Below are 20775 nucleotides of genomic sequence, written 5' to 3'. Positions count from 1 at the left end.
TCAAATTCTCAAATACGGAATAAGAACTACTAGTCATATACAAACTGCAAGTTCACAAAAATGGCGACAAAATTAATAAATCAATAATATACTTTCAACGAGGAATAATTCAGGACAGCACCTTAAGATATTGGCTAGAAATTCAATTATGATTGTTTTCATGACAGAAATAAATCATAATATTTACTGTTAAATGCAATTGATTTGTTCATTTTGTGTTGTGTCGTGTCATATGATGCAGGCAATCATGGTCTTTCCATTACCATGAATGTTCTTGGAAAATTCTTCTACAGAAGTGGTTTGCCATTGCCTTCATCTGGGCAGTGTCTTTACAAGACGGGGTGACCCCAGCCATTATCGGTACTCTTCAGAGATTGTCTGCCTGTTGTCAGTGGTCACATAACCAGGTCTTGTGACCTGCTCATACGACCATCCACCACCATCTCCCATGGCTTCATCTGACCCTCATCAGGAGATGGTGGGGGGGTCTAAGCAGGTGTTACCCCTTGCCCAAAGGTGATCTGCAGGGTATCAGATGGAAGGAGTGGCTTACATCTCCTTTGATAGGGACGTATCTCCACCCTACCACCATGCACAGCCCTAAAGAGAAATTGAGTCATACGTTTCATAGTTGTACTGTCCCAACAAAGTTGATTCCACTACAAGTTTCATATTTTTGCAACCAATTCTTGTGACTAAGCTCTTTCGGTACAGCGATAGCACGACAATGTGGAAAATTGCCCACCTACTTCTTTCAAAATAAAAACTGGAGAACTCATTAATCATTTCCCAATCAGCCTACAATATTGTCAGTAATAATAACAGGAAGAGTCATCAGTGGTGCTGTCAGATTACATTTAATCAACAATAATCTCTCAGTAACATTCAAATTCACAGGAATTATTCAGCTTCTAGATCTGATGATAGATTTGATCTGTACAGAAAGGGCTGCAATCCAGAGGGCTGATCATCATCATCAAGGAGGCATTTAACCAGTGATGACATCACGGATCACTGGTAAAACTGAAATCAATGGGGATCAAGGTGAAAATTGTTCCACTGGCTGGAGTCACACAAATAAGGTGGTGTGATTGTTGAAGTCAGTCATTCTAAACCAGGATATTTTTGTTCCAGTAGAAGTGAGTAACTACCGAAGGGTTGATCTAACTGCCTGATAATTAAAATAATTTCCATTATCTTCATTATCCAAATGGAGGTGTTGGTAGAATTCTCTCTGCTGGGCTGGATGTGAACAGATTTCATGAAGATTTCATCGACTTGACACCATCCAAGACCACACAGTCCATTTGATAGGTACCCCATCAACCACTCTAAACATTGGTTCACTCTCCCACAAATGACTGTAGGGAGGACCAATTACAAAACACATTACAGTAACACACTTAGGCTACTCTGAATAATCATCCCAAATCCATGACTTTTACCACCACGAAGGACAAGGGCAGCAAGCACGAGGGAACACCATTGCCTGCAGGTTCCCTTCTGTGTCACACTTCATCCTTATTTGATCTGGACACATTGAGCTGAATGGCCAAGTACTACAGAGTCAGAGAAAAGTATGGCACAGAAACAGGCCATTCAGCCCATCTAATCCATGCCAAAACCGTTTAAGCTGCCTAATCCCATCAACCTGCACCAGGACCTTAGCCCTCCACACCCCTATCATCCATGTACTTATCCAAACTTCACTTTAGCGTTGAACTATACCGAAAATATATATAAACAACACACACAAAATGCTGGTGGAACACAGCAGGCCAGGCAGCTTCTATAAGGAGAAGCACTGTCATGCTGCCTAGCCTGCTGTGTTCCACCAGCATTTTGTGTGTGTTGTTTGAATTTCCAGCATCTGCAGATTTCCTCGTGTTTGCTCCAGAAAATATATATGGTGCTTTCTGCAAATCTTGCTTGCTTTTTCGTAATGCCATCTATCATCATTGCTGAGTCTGTATCATTCCTACAAAACAATATTAGGGGACTTCTTACACCAGAAGAACGGCAACAAGAAGCCTGTTCATACTTTCCTAAAGACAATTAGGAAATGCATTAAATGCTAAATATGTTGGTGACTTCCTCATCCTGAGAAATGAAAAATATAAAATAAATCACAGATGATAAAGAGGACTGTGATTTTAATATATCAATGGTAGGATAACAAATCTAACAGTCCAGTAGTCTCTCAATAGTGAGGGGGCAGTCAGCCGAGATTATGTGTTCAATTGCCTGGTGTAGGACTGGAATCCTCAGAGTTAACAGTGAGCCTAACCTGAAACCCCTCAGATTTTTATGGGGTGGTCATTATGCCACAGCAGGTGAACTGAAAGGGCATCTGGCAAAACCTGAAGAGCTATATCTATTTGAAAAAAAAAAGTAATATAATAAATACATTTCTTATATTTGGTATTTTTCTAGATATGGCCCTTGAGAAGCTCATGATGGGCCACCACCTTGATCTGCTCCAGTTCAAAAGAAGGTATTTCTGTAGTGTTCTTGGGGAGGATGCTCCAGAATTTAAACCGAGTGAAATAAAGAGTGATATATTTCTAAATCACGGACCCTTTCTTTCTTGGCGGTAGAGGTCATGGGCATGGGAAATGCACTTGCAGTAGACTGTGAGAGTCGATGCGGTGCTTTTTACAGAATGTTCACTGTTTGGCAGTGGTGGAACAAGTGAACGTTCATAGTGCACTTTGAAGAGCCAACCAAGTGGGCTACACTTGATGACGGATCTTTTTAAAGTTGATGCAGCCAGGGAATCTCTTCCAGGGGAGTGGGTAATATACCAACAGAGTCCTGGCTTGTGCCTTGAGGATGGTTGCTTTGGGATATCAAGAGATAACTCATGTTCCACAGGATATCCAGCCAAACTACTTGTGTGGTTAATCCAACTGCATTTCTAAGTCAACGGTGACCTCCAGGATGTTAACTGTAGGACTTGATGTTTCTTGCCCAGTGTGGTGTTTAGATTCTGTTTTATTTGTTGTGGTTGTTGTTTTGAAATTCTTTGGCTCAAATGTTCCTTGTCATTTATCAGCCCATCCTTGAATATTGCCTTGGTCTTGCTGCATCTAGCATTAACTGTTTTATTCAAAGATTCAACAATTCAAAGTATATTTATTATCAAAGAATGTATACAGAACACAATTCAGATTCATCCTCCTGCAGACACCCATGAAACAAAGAAACACCATGGAACCCGTTCAAGAAAACATTAAACACTCAATGCGCAAAAAAAGAACAAATTGCGCGAACAGAAAAAAGCAAGCAAACAAACATGGAAAATCAGCGATCCAGTAGTGTTCTGTTCTGTTTAGTTCAGTTCAGTGCTGTGCAGCTAGTCAACTTCAGCCCACAAGAACATTCTTTGCCAAAGTGCCATAGTCTACATTACTTGCCCTGATCAATATCCTGGAAGGATATACTGCCTTTGGATATACTCAGTGCAGAGGAAGTTCACCAGGTTGATTCCAGGGATGAAAGGGTTAACCTATGAGGAGAGGTTGAGTCGCTTGGGACTACACTCTCTGGAGTTCAGAAGAATGAGAGGGGATCTTATAGAAACATACAAAATTTTGAAAGGGATAGATAAGATAGAAGTAGGAAAGTTGTTTCCATTGGTAGGTGAGACTAGAACTAGGAGATATTACCTCAAGATTCAGGAAAGAAGATTTAGGACAGAGATGAGGAGAAACTGTTTTTCCCAGAGAGTGGTGAATCTGTGGAATTCTCTGCCCAGGGAAGCAGTTGAGGCTTCCTCACTAAATATATTTAAGACACAGTTAGATAGATTTTTACATAGTAAGGGAATTAAGGGTTATGGGGAAAAGGCAGGTAGATGGAGCTGAGTTTACAGACAGATTGGCCATGATCCTATTGAAAAGCAGGGCAGGCTTGATGGGCCGGATGGCCTACTCCTGCTCCTATTTCTTGCTTATGTTCTTATGATCAAACCACTCAAAACCAACAAGAAAAGAATAACCAGAATTCAGGAACACATGCAAAGTGAACTTCAATGTCCCCTAAAATGAGTCAATAGCCTCGTTGATCTTTATTTGTTGAAGTATTGTGAATTGAAGGGAATCAGTGAACATTCCCTCATATAACCTTATTAAGAAGAGAAAATCATTGATTAGGGCAGAAAATAGTTGAGTCTTTATCCATGATATCCTGGGGCAGGGTAATTGCCAACAAGCAGATGTTATATTAAACCAAGTCTCTACCAGCCTCATCAGTTATACATTAAGAGCAGCTGAATGAGAACATTATCTTAAGATACTAGTCAATTCATACCAATGAACTTCGTCAAAAAGTTGCTCCTGAGATATTTGAGAAATCAAATGGAAGCGTAAACTAATCTGCACTGTTCTGCTGTGGGAGGAATTCATAAAACACCAGTTAAAGTAATGATATAGAGACAGGAGATCTAATTGTAAGTATAGTGAGTTAGACATGGTGGGTGGGGGGTGGGGAGTGACATTTGTATCTCTGATGCTCCTAGTTATAGAGGTGAAGTTTGTGCAGATGATTGCAGTCATTCTGGCAAGAATCTTACTTATTTATAATTGGAGGCTTGTGACCAGTCACATATCAGATATTGGTACCAGGGCCGTTTCTATTTGATGAGAATGGAGAGATATGGTTAGTAATCTTGCCGGCAAGTTGAAAAGTGGTGGTACTGATGACATTGAGTTAACAAGGTGGGCAGAGAAAAGGTGGATGGAATTTAATTCTGAAAAATAAAAAGTGATACATTTTGGGAGGATTAATGATCCAGTCATATAAGACTGAGGAAGCACTGATGATTGGAGAGATCTCTGTATGCATGTTGAAGGCAGCATAACAGGAAGATAAGGAGGCTCAGAAGATACGAGGATACTTGCCTTCATTAGCCAAAAAATAGAACAGCGGACAAGTGATGTACAGTGTGCAATTGTGGTTTGCCACTCGGTAGGAAGGATGTGATGCACCTCAGCAGTGATTCACCAGGATGTTCCCCTGGAGCAGCCGTATCAGCAGTGATGAGAGACTGTTTAGGCTGGATAACCAGCATCTGCATATTTTGTCTTGTTTGTTATTAGGCTGGCTTTGTTTTTCTTGGAGAGTTGACTGAAGGGGGCTCTGACAGATTTATGATGTGCATGGATAGGGTAGAGGGTGAGACACTTTTTCCCACAGCAAATGTGTCAGAGGGCAGAAAGTCAAGATAAGGGATAGGAGATTTAGAGCAGGCTTGAGGAATGATTTTTCACCCAGAGGGTGGCTGGTATCTAAAATATACTTCTTGAGGTATTTAAGTTGAGCACTATAGTTTTGGCTATGGGCCAAAAACTGGAAATGCAAGTGGGAGTTTGATTACAGTTATGAACATGACGGCTTGTGTCTGCGCTGTGTGACTCCAAGTGTAACTACAATTCAAGTGTGCTTAGGATACTCTGGAATTGTGAAAGAGCTACATAAATGCAAATCTTTATAATAGACACATTGGATACCCTAATGATATGTAATATGCCGTATAAAGTTCATTAGCTTGTAACTATATACAAGTTTTTACTTACTCCTGGAAGAGGCAATGTCTTTGTACCTAAATATATTACTCTTTTTAAGAAGTCTGTGCAGAATATAAATTACAGCTCTAACTACTAGAATTTCCCCACGCAAAGTCACAACTTTACTTTGCAAGGTAAAACCGAAACAAGTTCATTAACCAAAAAAAAATAACAACGAAGAGAATTTGATCTGGCCCTTGTCAGGTCAGAACAATTCAAAATGTGGCAGTCTTGGAGTTCTCCTGGGCAAACTGCACGTTAAGAGAAGACTACAACTCCCAGAGTCCAGCAAGTCTCCTCAAACCAACCCCAGACGAGCCCCGTTGTTGCGCAAACGTCGTTCGGGTGACTGGCTGTCTGAGTGTGTGGGATCAAAGCGCTTATTGTGTCCTCGGAGCAGGATTAGTAGACTGCACCGCTAAACCTGAATCATGCATTGCACACACGGGGAGTGGTGCCCAGATTGTGCAAGTAGTAGCTAGAGCGCACCGTTGGTTCCGTGCGCCCAGTAGCCGCCAGCCAGGCGATCGGGAGAGGCGCCGAAGGGAGGATGAAGGCGTGGAGAGGCTGACGGCGCTTCCCACTGCAGTCGCTGCTGGGATGGTCGACGGGAGACCCGCAGCCCTGCGTTCATTGTCGGCTTCGTGCTGGCCGCTGAGACGCCGGAGAAAGTGACCCGAGAGAGTGGCCGTTTGCAGCCGTGCGGGAAGGAGGTGTAGGGGAGGGGGGGAAGATTGCAGGATTTTCGTTTCCTCCCCTCGTCTTTTTAATTGTGTGCTCGAGAACTGAGGGAAGGTGGGTGTCGGCACCCGAGCGGGGGGGTACGACCATGGGGAACGCCGGCAGCATGGATTCGCAGCACACCGACCTGCGGGCTCACAGCGTGCCCCTGAAGGTGCCTATGCCCGAGCCGGGAGAGCTGGAGGAGCGGTTCATCGTGGTCCTGGTGAGTGATCGGGACCCCTGCCAAACTTCGGGCTATCGCCTGGTTTTTCATTGTTTGCAGAGAGCCGTGGCGGACTCGGTGTCTACCTTCCCTTAACACGCCCTCCCCATTAGCCTCCGTTCTGGTGGATTTACCATGAGGTTTACACAGAGGGTGGGGGAGCCAGGGAACCAAGGGTTAAGAGCCATCTGCTTCACATCTGAGGCTGGCGTGTGTTGGACAAAAACACAAGCTCAGCGATTTTACTCACTGACCATTTAACGCGCGCGTACACACCGGAGCTTGCGGAGTGAGGGTTGCGGAGGTGAAGGCTGCATCAAAACTTGTTTGATGCTTTCTTTGTGAATGTGCAAAGCGGGGAACTGTTGCGGGCGCTGCCGTTGTCCTCGGTTCTTTCTCTCGCAACAGCTTTCAGAAGTAAGCGGTCGTGCTATATGGAACTCGGCGGAGAGCAAGGGCATGTTTTAAATTAAGGAAACGTTCATTCCAGAAAGTTTTTCCCCCCTGCTGAAATACATCTGTGTGTTGATATGTGCAGCTGGTTGGGCTACAGCGGGCGGGGCGCCTCTGTTTCCAGTTTCACCAATTTTGTAAACAGTTTTTTTGGGGCGATATAGCTGCCTCCCTGCTCTGAATGTTCTCTCCAGTGTATCCAGACTGGCCAAGGCCGCTCTTACCCTTGGTAACCCTGGATACTGATGTTGTGCCAGGTACATGACAAGAAATTTTATTTTCAGTACGTGTTGGTATATTCCACCCAATTTCCGGCCTGAACTCTTCATAATTCTGAAAAGCATTTTGAATGGCTGGTTTGTTTATGTGTGGTTACGATGGTGGAGCTGGGGTGGGTGTCAAGCCGATTACCGCACAACTGTTCTGGGTATTAGAGTTGTGCAATTGGAGAGTTTATTTCGACGACGACTGAAGCAAGGGCCCGAAGGATCTGTTTTATAAATTATTCCACTTCGGCAGATGTTGGCCAGACTTTAAGTGGACGTCAGCTCTTCCCTGTCTCTCTGTTCAGTTAGGATCACCGTTTTCACGGGTTGGATACTACAAGATCATAAGACATAGCAGAATTAGGCCATTTGGCCCATTGACTCTGTTTCACCTTCATGGCTAATGTACTACCCCTCTCAATCCCATTCACCTGCCGTCTCTCAGTAACCTTTGACACCCTGACTAATCAAGAACCTATCAACCTGTGCTTTACATATTCTCATTGATTTGGCCTCCACAGATGCACCACCCTCTGATGAAAGATGCTTCCCCTCATATCTGTTTTAGATCAACATCCCTCTATTCTGAGGCTATGCCCTCTGGTCTTGGACTCATCCGATACAGGAAACATCCTCCCCACATCTACTCTAGGATGTTCAATATTCAATAAGTTTTTATGGGGTTCCCCCCCCTCTCATTCTTCAAAAACTCTAGCATATACTGGCCCAGAGCCATCAAACACTCCTCATATGTTAACCCTTTCATTCCTGGAATCATTCTCATGAACCTCCTCAGTACTCTCTCCAATGTCAATAGACAGTAGGTGCAGGAGTAGGCCATTTGGCCCTTCTAGACAGCACCACCATTCACTGTGATCATGCCTGATCATACACAATCAGTACCCCGTTCCTGCCCTCTCCCCATATCCCTTGACCCCGCTATCTATAAGAGCTCTATCTAACTCTCTCTTGAATGCATCCAGAGACTTGGCCTCCACTGCCTTCTGGGGCAGAGCATTCCACATAGCCACCACTCTCTGGGCGAAAAAGTTTTTCCACATCTCTGTTCTAAATGGCCTACCCCTTATTCTTAAACTGTGGCCTCTAGCTCTGGACTCACCCATCAGTGGGGACATGCTTCCTGCCTCCAGTGTGTCCAATCCCTTAATATCTTAAATGTTTCAATCAGCTCCCCTCTCATCCTTCTAAATTCCAGTGTATACAAGCCCAGTCACTCCAATCTTTTAACATATGACAGTCCCGCCATTCCGGGAATTAACCTTGTGAACCTACGCTGTACTCCCTCAATAGCAAGAATGTCCTTCCTCAAATTTGGAGACCAAAACTGCACACAGTACTCCAGATGGGGTCTCATCAGGGCCCTGTACAGCTGCAGAAGGACCTCTTTACTCCTATACTCAATTCCTCTTGTTATAAAAGCCAGCATGCAATTAGCTTTCTTCGCTGCCTGCTGTACCTGCATGCTTGCTTTCATTGACTGATGTACAAGAACACCTAGATCTCGTTGTACTTCCCCTTTTCCTAACTTGACTCCATTTAGATAGTAATCTGCCTTCCTGTTCTTGCCAGCAAAGTGGATAACCTCACATTTATCCACATTAAACTGCATCTGCCATACATTTGCCCACTCACCCAACCTGTCCCAAGTCACCCTGCATTCTCATAACATCCTCCTGACATTTCACACTGCCACCCAGCTTTGTGTCATCAGCAAATTTGCTAATGTTACTTTTAATCCTTCCATCTAAATCATTAATGTATATTGTAAACAGCTGCGGTCCCAGCACCAAACCTTGCAGTACCCCACTGGTCACAGCCTGCCATTCCGAAAGGGACCCGTTAATCACTACTCTTTGTTTCCTGTCAGCCAGCCAATTTTCAATCCATGTCAGTACTCTGCCCCCAATACCATATGACCTAATTTTGCCCACTAATCTCCTATGTGGGACTTTATCAAAAGCTTTCTGGAAGTCCAGGTACACTACATCCACTGGCTTCATCCACTGCTTTTAGTTAGATAAGGGGCCCAAACTGCTCAGAATACTCTTGTGTGGTCTGTACAACGTCTTATAAAAGTTTTGCATTTCATCATTGATTTTATGTTTTAGTCGACTGAAATGAATGTTATCATTGCATTTGCCTTTCTTACCACTGACTCAACCTGCAAGTTAACCTTTAGGACATCTGCATGAGGATGCCCAAGTCCATTTCCTTTTCTAATTTTTGAACTTTCTGTCCGTTTAGAAAATAGTCTACACCTTTATTTCTTTTACCAAAATGTATGATCATACACTTCCCTCCACTATATTGCACCTGCCACTTGTAGCCCATTTTCCTAGTCTGTTTGAATCTTCCTGCAGTCACCCTGTTTCTTCAACACTACCTGCCCCTCCACCTACCTTCGTATCGTCTGCAGACTTGGCCATAAAGTAATCAATTCTGTCATCCAAAACCTTGATATATAAGGTGAAAAGAAATGGTACCACACTGATTCCTATGGAATACTGGCAGCTAACTAAAAAAAGGCCTCTTTATTCCAACTCCTTGCCTCCTTCCAGTCAGCCAGACTTCTAGCCATGCTGGTAAATTTCCTGTAATAACATGGGCTCTTATCTTGTTAAACAGCCTCATGTGTAGTACCTTGTGAGAGGCATTCTGAAATCCAAGCAAACTCTCGTTTGTCTATTCTGCCTGTTATTTCTTCAATGAATTCCAACAGATTTGACAGGCAGGATTTCCCTCTAAGGACACCATGCTGACTTTGGCCTATTTCATCACGTGCCTCCAAGTACCCTGAAACCTCATCCTTAATAATGGACTTGGACATCTTGCCAACCACTGAAGTCAGGCTAACTGGCCTATAATGTTCTGTCTTCTGCCTCCGTCCTTCCTTAGTGGAGAGACATTTGCAATTTTCCAGTCCTCTGGAACCATTCCAGCATCTAGAGATTCTTGAAAAGTCATTACTAACGTGTCCACGATCTCCTTACCTGCTTCTGAACCCTGGTGTGTGGCCCAGGTAGCTGAGTTACTTTTAGATTTTTCTGCTTCTTTGTAATAGCAACTTCACTCACTTCTACCCACTGACACTCGAAATTCTGGCATACTGCTGGAGTCTTCCACAGTGAAGACTGACACAAAATACTTAATAACTTCCTCTGCCACTTCTTTGTCCCCCCCATTGCTACCTCTCCAGCAGCATTTTCCAGAAGTCCAATATCTACTCTCACCTCTCCTTTACTCTTTATATATCTGAAAAATAAAAAAAAACTTTTGGTATCCACTTTTATGTTATTGGCTAGCTTATTGTCATATGTCACCTTTTCTCTCCTCATGGCCTTTTTAGTTGCATTCTGTTGGTCTTTTAAAGCTTCCCACTCCACTAACTTCCCAGTAAGTTTTGCTGTATTATATGCCCTCTCTTTTATTTTTATGCTGTCTTTGATTCACCTTGTTGCCTCATCCTCCCTTTAGAATGGGTCTTCATATTTGTGATGTATCTATCCTCTCCTTTCCCAGTTGCTCCCAGAAACTCCTACCATTGCTGTTCTGCCATCATCCCTGCTATTGTCCACTTCCTATCAACTTTGTCCAGCTCATCTCTCATGCTCCTCTGTAATTCTCTTTACTCCCCCAGAATACTGATACACCTTTGTCTGCTCCCTGTCAAACTGCAGGGTGAATTCTACCATATTATGATCACTGTCTCCTAAAGGCTCCTCTATCTTAAGCTCTGTAATCAAATTTGGTTCATTACACAACACCCAATCCAGAATTGCCTTTCCCCTAGAGGGCTCAATCACAAGCTGCTCTAAGAAGCCAACCTCTTTGGCATTCTGGAAATTCCCTCCCTTGGAGTCCAGCACCAAACTGATTTTCCCAATTACCTGCACATTGAAATCCCTCATCACTATTGTAATGTTGCCCTTTTTACATGCCTTTATTGTCTCCCATTGTAACTTGTATCCTACATCCTGGCTACTATTCGGATGCCTGTATATACGTAACTCCCATCAGCGTCTTTTTACCCTCGCAGTTTCTTAACTGTACCCACTAGGATTCTTTAGCTCTGATCCTGTGTCATCTCTTTCTAAGGATTTGATTTCATTTTTTACCAACCAAGACACCCCACCCCATCTGCCTATCTGCTTGTCATTTGGATAGAATGTGTATCTTTGGATGTTAAGCTCACAACTATGACTTCCTTTCAGCCACGGCTCAGTGATGCCCACAACATCATAGCTGCTGATATCTAACTGTGCTGCTAGATCATATACCTTATTCCGCATACTGCATGCATAGAAATATCACACCTTCAGTCCTGTACTCATCACCCTTGTTAATTTTGCCCCTGTGAAACAGAGACGTCTCTTTATCTCTTATTAGTGAGAGAGAGAGCCTGTGGTATGTTGAATACTAGGTGAACGCGTGGTCTTTGGAGTACTGCAAGTCTGTCTTTGCTGTTGCTTTTGCTGCACGCGTGAGTGTCAGGTGAAGGGAGGAGGGTCCGTTGCTTGCTGCCGCTTAACGGGAGGGAGGGGAGCTGGGGGGGACTTTGGGGTTCTAACATTTAATTGTTGTTCATTCTTCGGGGCACCCCTCTGTTTTTGTGGATGTTTGCAAAGAAAAAGCATTTCAGGATGAATATTGTATACATTTCTCTGACATTAAATGTACCTTTGAAATCTTTGTTGCACTTTAACTCATTTCCCTGACTGCAATTTTGCCCTACCATCTCCCTGTCCTTCCTCACAGTCTCGCTCCACACTGCATCTGCTTGTGCACTAAATGCCCATCCTCAGCCCCATCACTCTGCTTCGCATCCCCCTGCCAAGTTAGTTTAAACCATCCCCAGCAGCTCTAGCAAACCTGCCCGCAAGGATATTGGACCCCTCAAGTTTAGGTATAACTTGTCCTTTTTGTACAGGTCATACCAGCCTCAGAAGAGATCCCAAGGATCCAGAAATCTGAACTCTGTCCCCTGCACCAATTCCTCAACTATGCATTTGTCTGCCAAATCTTTCTATTCTTATGTGGCACAAGCAGTAATCTCGAGATTACTACCCTGGAGGACCTGCTTTTCAGCTTTGTGCTAATTCTCTATATTCTCACTTCAGGACATCCTCCCTTTTCCTTCCCGTGTCATTGGTACCAGTAGGTACTGTGGCCTCTTGCAGCTCACCCTCCACACTTAGAATGTTGTAGACCCAATCCGAGACATCCCTGTTCCTGGCACCTGGAAGGATTATCTGGGTGTCTTTTTCATGTCCACAGAATCTCCTGTCTGCTGCTCTCACTGTGGAATCCCCAATCACTACTGTACTGCTGTTCTCCCTCCCCCCCCCCCCACCTTTCCCTTTTGAGACACGGAGCCAGACTCAGTGCCAGAAATCCGGTTCCTGCAGTTACCCCTTTGTAGGCTGTCTCTTACTCCCCCCCCCCCCCCATCAGAATCCAAAGCAGTATACTTATTATTGAGGAGAATTGCCACATGGGTATTCTGCACTGGCGACCTATTCCTTTTCCCTTTCTTGTTGGTCACCCAGGTAACTGCCTTCTGCAACTTAGGAGTGACTTCCTCCCTGTAGCTTCTACCTGACACCTCTTCATTCTCCTGTATGAGCTAAAGATTATCGAGCTACAGCTCCAGTTTGTTAACATGGTCCCTAAGAAGCTGCAGCTTGAGGCACTTCGTGCAGATGTAGTTATTAGGGGGACTGGAGGTCTCCCAAAGGAATATAACACTAACTGTCAGACTGCATTTTCAGTGCAGTAGCTGTGTTCTAATAGACAAATAAACAGAAAAAAAACTTACTATAGAACCTCCATCTGTGCTTGTTCAAGCCTATTCTCATTGAAACCTGCTGAGCCATACCTTCCCACTCTAACACTGGTCTGCTCCAACAATGGCCTCTCTGCTTACAACTCTCTTCTTTTTATTGGCTCAATAAAACTCACTCTGGACGAGACTTGTCCTTTTCAAATGGGCATGAGAAGATTTTGGATATTTTATTGGACAAGTAACATGAGGGGGAACTTCTTTACTCAGAGAGTGGTAGCTGTGTGAAACGAGCTTTCAGTAGAAGTAATAGAGGTGGGTTCGATATTGTCATAAAAAAAATTGGATAGGTATATGAACAGGAAAGGAATGGAGGGTTATGGGCTGAATGCAGGTCGGTGGGACTAGGTGAAGGGTCCTGATGAAGGGTCTTGGCCCGAAACGTTGACAGTGCTTCTCCTTATAATGCTGCCTGGCCTGCTGTGTTCCATCAGCATTTTGCGTGTGTTGTTTGAATTTCCAGCTTCTGCAGATTTCCTCGTGTTTCCTCATTGGAACGTTCTCTTCCTTTTCATTGACACCCAATTGGAAAGTTTAAAAAATTATTTTTGCCTTTAAATTTTAGTGTTGAGTAGCTGTGCAGATATTTTGATACCTGTGAATCCCCTGTTCAATTGGCCAAGAAGTTTACTTAGAGGAATACAACGCCCTGAGCAACTGTTAGGATGTAAACCTGATACTCAATCGTGAAGCAAGTTTTGACCTTGTATTTGTATATAAGGTGTTAGTTTACTTTCTGTTCCTCAGTAGTCAGTGAAAGAAATTGTCGACTTATTCAACCTTACTAGATGTGACTACACTCCTTTTGATTATTATGAATCATAATTAAATAGATTCATCCTCTTCTGAGTTACTCTCTAGAGGTCAGCTGTGGCTTGGAAAGTTGTGTATTTAAATACTTTTCAGAATCAGGTTTTAATATCACCGTCACAAGTTGTGAAACTTGTTGTCCTTGTGGCAGCAGTACAATGCGATTAATAATAGGAAAAAAATGAATTGTGGTTAAAAAATAATAGTTAAATAAGTAGTGCAAAAACAGAAATTTAAAGAAGTAGTGAGGTAGTGTCCATTCAGAAATCAGATAGCAGATGAGAAGTTGTTCCTGAATCATTGAGTGTTTGCCTTCAGGCTTCTGTACCTCCTCCATGATGGTAGCAATGAGAAGAGTCTTGCTCAGAGAAACCTCTGCTGACACCCTGATGCAGTCCTGCACAGTTGAGTTGTTATACCTGATCATTCAGGTGAATAGAAAAGATTACATGCTGGTATTTCTCGTGGCAATGGAATCAGATAATGTGAAGGTTTTTTTAAATTGGCTTTTTTTTTTGTAGATAATTTCCTTGACTAAAGGAGGTTAGTTTCACAAGTTGGAATGAAAATCACATCATTTGGACAGTTTTATAGTGCATTGTTTCTTACTACATTGAAAGTCATCTCATTTTTCACTTCCCAGTAATGTGATAGGTGCCTACAGGTAGTTCCCAAATAGAAAATGGTATCACACATTGCATTATGGAATTGATTAACATAGTGCCTCTCTGTTGTGAATAGCTTAACAGAAGGAGAATTATCAATTAAGACTTCGCATTAATAAAACTTAATCTTTGCAGGAGCAAATGAAAATTTAAATGAATCCCTAAATTGTAAATCATTGGTGTAATGCACAGGTACAAAGATGAATGTAATTCATTGGTAAAAGCAGCACTTGAGAATTATCTGCTTTTATGTTTCAAAATTAGAATGGTGATTTGTTTCTTGCCATGAGGGAGGTTATGTGTTCAAACCATATGCTAGATATGGCAGTAAAATGGCTGTAATGGTGTCTCTTAGCTTCTCAGGTGAAATTAAAAACTTACTCATTAATATTCAAAGACAGGGAAACAATTCCATTGTCTTTGCCAATAATTATCACTCAACCAACTTTTTTTGAAAAAATAAAAATTATCTGATTGCTGTTTGCAAGTTTGGTTGATATATTTCTCTGGTGACTGCATTTTGAAGAATTACTGTTTGAAGCTTTAGAGGGAATTTGGCAATCGAAAAATATATAACAAAATTTTTTTTAAACGACTAATGCTCCAAAGTAGGTGTATTATGCAAATAAATATTTCAGTGCAATTGTATGAGAAGGATCTGATGCCGTACTCATAAGAAGGATTAAAATTTCCAGATGTAATCTTAAAACATTCAATCATGGAGTTTGGGTATCAATGGTGACTTCTCTAGAGTCTTTATTGGCACAATAGCGGAAAATGAATTGTGGAATGTATACTGAAATTGTACAGCACACCTTTTGAAGTGTAGGAGTGGCATTGATAAATATCTGAAGGTTTGTTCCTGTGCTTTAAGGTCTCTTATTGTTGAAAGTACCAATATTTCCAAACAGTGGTCAGTGTTTTCCTATGCCAGTCATTTTAATGTTATCACTTAAAATTAAAGGCAGTATTAAAACAAGAGATTAGATAAGATGCTCTTGTTCCATTTATATGGAAAATATTTAACTTTGGTGGTCTATGACAACTTCACATTGCTGGAATCCAGAAGTGTAAAAACTAATTAATACAAACTCGATTTAATGAAAGGTCCATCATCCCACTGAATCCCACTGGTACAGATAAATCATAAATTCAAATTTGGAGAAATTCATTGTATAAGAGTATCTGAAATTTTCTTGTGTCCTGAAGGATTGAAGTCTGAACTTGACTTTGCAATCTTCATTATTCATTGTTGACTGTCATTTATGGAAGAGACATTCCCATTAAAACTAAGGAGTTGGGGTTATAATGTTTTTATAGTTGAGTGCTTACTTAGAACCATATTCAGTGTTTTTGTAAGAAAATCGGGGCTCTGTACTATCCAGCTTGTTGAAAAATGCAAGGCAAAAGGAGGTAATAAAGCTCAACCTGCCTATGCTAGCTCTAAAGTTGAACTTCCCAGTTAACTCCACAACCTTAGTCTCCTTGTGAATATTTCTCAATTATTTTGTCCCCCCTTGAGTACAACTTTGCAAATTGCAACAATTTGTTGTGGTTTATACTTTGCTCTTGTCTCTAATTCTTTTGTCAAACAACTTTAATTCTGTGTGGTAAACATCTGAGGTTCTGCAGATGCTGGAAATCCAGAGCAACACCCACAAGATGCTGGAGGAACTCAGAAGGTCAGACAGCATCTATGGAGAGAAATGAGCCATTGATGTTTTGGGCTGGGACTCTTCATCGTGAAAGAGCTTCTTCTTATTTACTGCTATTAAAACTGCATTTTATATCTCTATGAATACCTTTGTTTGCTCTAATGAGAACAATCCTAGCTCTGCAGTCTCTGCATATCATGGTTCTCCAACTATTTGAATAAAGCTTTCTTGTGTCTTCCCTAAGGCATTAACATTCCTTCCAAAGTCTGTTGCCCAGTGTTGGGGAAGCTATTAGGTTTCCTGTTGAGGCCTGATCAGTAAAGCAAAGACATTGCTTGACATAGTCTGTAGACTATTCCTCCCCCTACTTCTTAAAGTAAAAGCTGTGTCTTGTCCCGCCACCTTTAGAAATTGACCTATGTGGACCATGGGTCTCTAATTCCATACTCTTTTAAAATTGTACCATTTAGATTATTTTTGTTTATTCTACCTACGACGTAGAAGACTTTCACTGTTCTCTCAAAGCTGCGTGGGTGCTCGACCACATAGTAATTGAAATGCTCCCGCGCATGCAGACTTTGTTACTGGGCATTTGGAATTTTCTAATATAATTTTGAAATTATTCTAATACGATTCTGAAACCTATGTCAATATATTTGTGAAGTACCTTGTAATTTTATTTTTATATTTATATTTATCATTATTATTGTTATGAGCAGAGAGACGACATCTGCCGGAAGTAAATTCCTTGTATGTGCACAGGTACTTGGCGATTAAAGTCTGATTCTGATTCTGATTAATTATGTGTTGATGAATATAATCCATAAATTTTCCAAATAATAAACATTTACTTTGAACATTTTGGAGGTTCAATATATTTTCATTGTCAGTGTTTCAAATTATAACACTGTGACAAATTGTAAAAACAAACACAGAATGGAAGTTAGTATCTCATTGTTAATAATCCGTCAGCCCACTGAATGCTGACGCCATTTAGTCAAAGCATTTTACTTTTGTTTTGACTGCTTGACGTCGTTTACTTCTGTTGTGAGTAGTGGTTTGATATGCATATTACAAAAAATACTTATAGTGCTGTACATTTTTCAGACTGTGTAATAATTTACTGCTCAGAGCAATGGCTGGTCCCTGTAGCTATTTAAAAACAATAGAGGGAATGCATTTCAGTGTTAAATTTTAACCTTGCTTCTGCATGTCTGTATCTAGTTCTTGAGAACAATATTTCTGTTACTTCTACAGCAGTACTTCTGTGCCTTTGATAGATCTCAAAAATTAATAATCTAACCCCCTAAAATAAGCTATGATTTATTGACCGACCTGGTATTGTTATGAAGTTAGAACTATTCCACCTAGAACATTGCATCATGTTTTGTCACATTTCCAACCTTTGAAATTTTGCCTCAAGTCCAGATCCTTAACATATAGAGTTCTGAATATTAACGTTAGCTCTTGGAGAGCATTACTGATGTTTGAAACTTTTGTCTAAACATAAAACTGTTCACTATTTCTGGTTAATGACTTTGTAGCCAGCTATGCTGCCACTCTCCTTTAATTCCCTGGACTTCATTTCAATAACTGGTTTATCACATGGTATTTCACGAGTTTTCTTTTGCAAGTCCAGGTGCTTGCCATCAATTCTGCTATCCTCATCCACCCTTCTCTGATAATTCACCAAAGCATTCAGGAAAGCCCACAAAAAAATTAATGCCAGGGTTGTACATGGTGACATTTATGCCCTTTGATAATAAATTTACTTTGAAGTTTGATCAGGTTGATGAACCTGACTTGCTGACTTCCATTTGCCTTTTCCAAATGCTAATTAGCTTTGTCCTGATTGTTATACCATTAATAAACATTTTTTACTGGCCTGTAGTTTTCATGTTTAATTATGCTTGTGGACAGGTGTAGGATTCGAAGTACTCTGACTGGTACTAACTCCATATTTATCAATGCAAGTTTCTGCATTTTCTTAGAAGCCTCAGATGTATCCTATCTGAACTGGGTGGCTTTCCGACTTTGAGCTTCAGTCAGCCCCTTGTTTCCTTTTGATCACGTTTTCACTGTTCGAATATATTAAAAGTTTTATCTGATTTAAATGGATCTGTTTCATGACCATGGGGGTTTCAAATCACTTTTACAGCTCAAATGCAGTCAGAGCTGGCAAAGATATTGCCGACTAAAGGCAACCGTGGTGTTAATTCCCACGGTTCTAGCTTCAAAGTAAAATTGTATACAAGGTTGTGTGATTCCATTTTTATTTTTCCTATACTGTGAAATAATGTTGGAGCCCATAGATATGCAGTGTGTACAGCAGTGGTAGTATTTGTGAACAGTTGATATTTTAACCCCATCTATAATGTAACAAGACTTTCTTTTATCAGTACTGCTGTTAGCCAGACACCCATTTAGGCATTGTGCTGGTGAAATGTGGCTTATTGAACTAATTACCAAAATGTGAATTTGCCAAGTTAAAAGGTCGGCTTCTTTTATTAAACAACTGTGCTAATAGCTTGAAAATGGTTATTCTTCAGCAGATTTTTGCCCTGAGTAGGCATCGGAGAGTTCCCTTGTTTGGCATCTCAGATATGTTGCTGTCAGTGTTCCAGAATTATTTTTGATTTCACATTTGAGATTTGCTTATGAAAGGCCCAAATCTCCTTGCAGCACTAGATTCCTTTTCTTCTTATAAAATGATGTAAGGTTTAAATTATGTAAGGGAGTTAGAGTAGTAATTTTCCAGTTTTATCAACCACCTCCTGTGTAGTGCATTTTATATTATTTCAACGGCACTTTTTTCACTCTGTGCTTGTAGCTTGAGTGAAAATGGTGCCACAGAAATTTTAGAAAGTATACAACACAGGGGACCATTTGGCTTATTTTTCCATAGATGCTGCCTGACCTGCTGAGTTCCACCAGCATTGTGTGTGTATGTGTGTGTGTTGCTTTGGTTTTCTAGACTTTCTTATGTTTATCATTTTGCCTGCGCTTCTCAGATGAGCTGGTCAGCTTAATCTCACCTTCCAGCAATAGTTTCATGGTTCTGTCAATCGTGTCTCTTTAGGCACATATCCAAATACTTTTAAATGTGATGTAGATTTCTGCCTTTGGGTAACACGTTCCAGACTCCTCTCATTCTCTGGGTGAGAGGTGCTTTTCCTCCCTTTCCCGCTAATTCTTAAATATATTGACTGTTACTCTGTCAAGATCCCTCACACTTTTACACGGGTCACTTTAATCTTCTGCTAACCTCCTCAGTTATAAAGACCTTTGGCTTAGCCAGTCTTTTCTCAGGGCTACAATTTTCCAGTGGAGGGAACATCCTCTACCCTTCCAGGTACAATCACATGTCCTCTAATGTGTTGAGTGGACTGACTGCGGCATGCAAGTTGTGGTTAAGTTGTTTCGTATACCCAAGTGTACCAGAATGTGTTGAGGTTACAGTCAGATTAGTCAAAATGGTAGGAAATGGCAAATTCATTGATTTTGTATTCTGTGGCTTTGATAATAAAAGAAAGATGATAAAAAGCAAGACGGTGCTGGTGAACCATGGTGACGTGTTGTGGACAGTTTACAAGAATTCTAAATATCTTGCTACTGAACTGCTCTCACTGCACTCTGCAGCATGTAATTTTCCTTTAAGTAATGTATTTTTGAACTGTCTCAATGATTTCAAGATCTTCTGAAGGACTTAACTCCCAAGCACACAGGAACGGTACCTTTTAAGTGAATGATGTTGCATCACTTTGGCCAAGAGAGAGGAGGAGGAGAGGATTCCAAGCCAGGCTAAAAGAGCCGGAGAACTTCCTCTACCCAGCGTCTTGTTAGCAAATTTACTTTTGCTGGAGAATGATTGAGGACCTAAGGGCTGTATCGGAGGGAAATGAGGAATTGCTGCATTCTGTTTTTCACGGAGATGTGGCTCACTCTGGATTTGCCAGATACGTTGGTAAGACCCGAAGGCTTGACAATACATAGATGGACTGGACTGCTAATTGAGAGAAAGCAGAAGGTAGGGATCTGTTTCTCATGGTAAACTCTTTGTGGTGCTTGGATGCAGTGGTGTTGTCACATTATTGTTCTCTTGACCAGGAACATCTAATGATTAACTGCTAATTGCTGTACGTACTGAGAGAGTTTTCTTCCATGATCCTGACCACAGTTTACATATCGCAGGCACTTGAGGTACTGAGTGCCACCATTAGCAAACAAGAAACAACTTGTCCTGACACCTTTCAAATAATTTTCAGAGACTTCATTCAGGCTTGCTTAAAAAGATCTCTGCCCAATTAACGTCAACATATCGCATGCAGCACCAGGTGCCCCAGCACACTTGGCCTATACCACAATTAGGAATGCCTACTGTTCTATTCCCATACTGAATTGTGGGAAATCTGATATCAACTAATCAATAACTTCAGGACCTGAGCATCAGTACCTCCTTGTGCAACCTGAATCCTCGATGTCCTCACTTTCTGTCCCCAGTCAGTTCAGATTATCAATAGCATCTCCTCCACAATCTCCCATCAGCACAGGAC

At 41.5% G+C, this 20775-nt stretch overlaps 1 protein-coding gene across 8 annotated transcripts in view; it reads left to right on the top strand.

Annotated features, from left to right (window-relative positions):
* The first annotated feature begins 5889 nt into the window (after window positions 1-5889).
* fmnl2a (formin-like 2a) overlaps window positions 5890-20775 on the top strand; it is a 227651-nt gene continuing 212765 nt past the window's right edge. For 6 of the 8 annotated variants that reach the window (XR_009511576.1, XM_059966539.1, XM_059966541.1 and 3 more), the window contains exon 1: window positions 5890-6513. Coding sequence is in view for 7 of the 8 variants with exons in the window: in XM_059966539.1 (XP_059822522.1) it covers window positions 6397-6513 (117 nt within the window). In the remaining variant the exon portion in view is untranslated. The remainder of the gene's footprint in view (window positions 6514-20775) is intronic. The other 2 variants (XM_059966538.1, XM_059966540.1) reach the window with 1 other exon arrangement.

Source organism: Hypanus sabinus, chromosome 4 (genome assembly GCF_030144855.1).
Source record: "Hypanus sabinus isolate sHypSab1 chromosome 4, sHypSab1.hap1, whole genome shotgun sequence".
NCBI lineage: Eukaryota > Metazoa > Chordata > Chondrichthyes > Myliobatiformes > Dasyatidae > Hypanus > Hypanus sabinus.
This window is presented reverse-complemented; position numbering and strand designations above follow the sequence as displayed.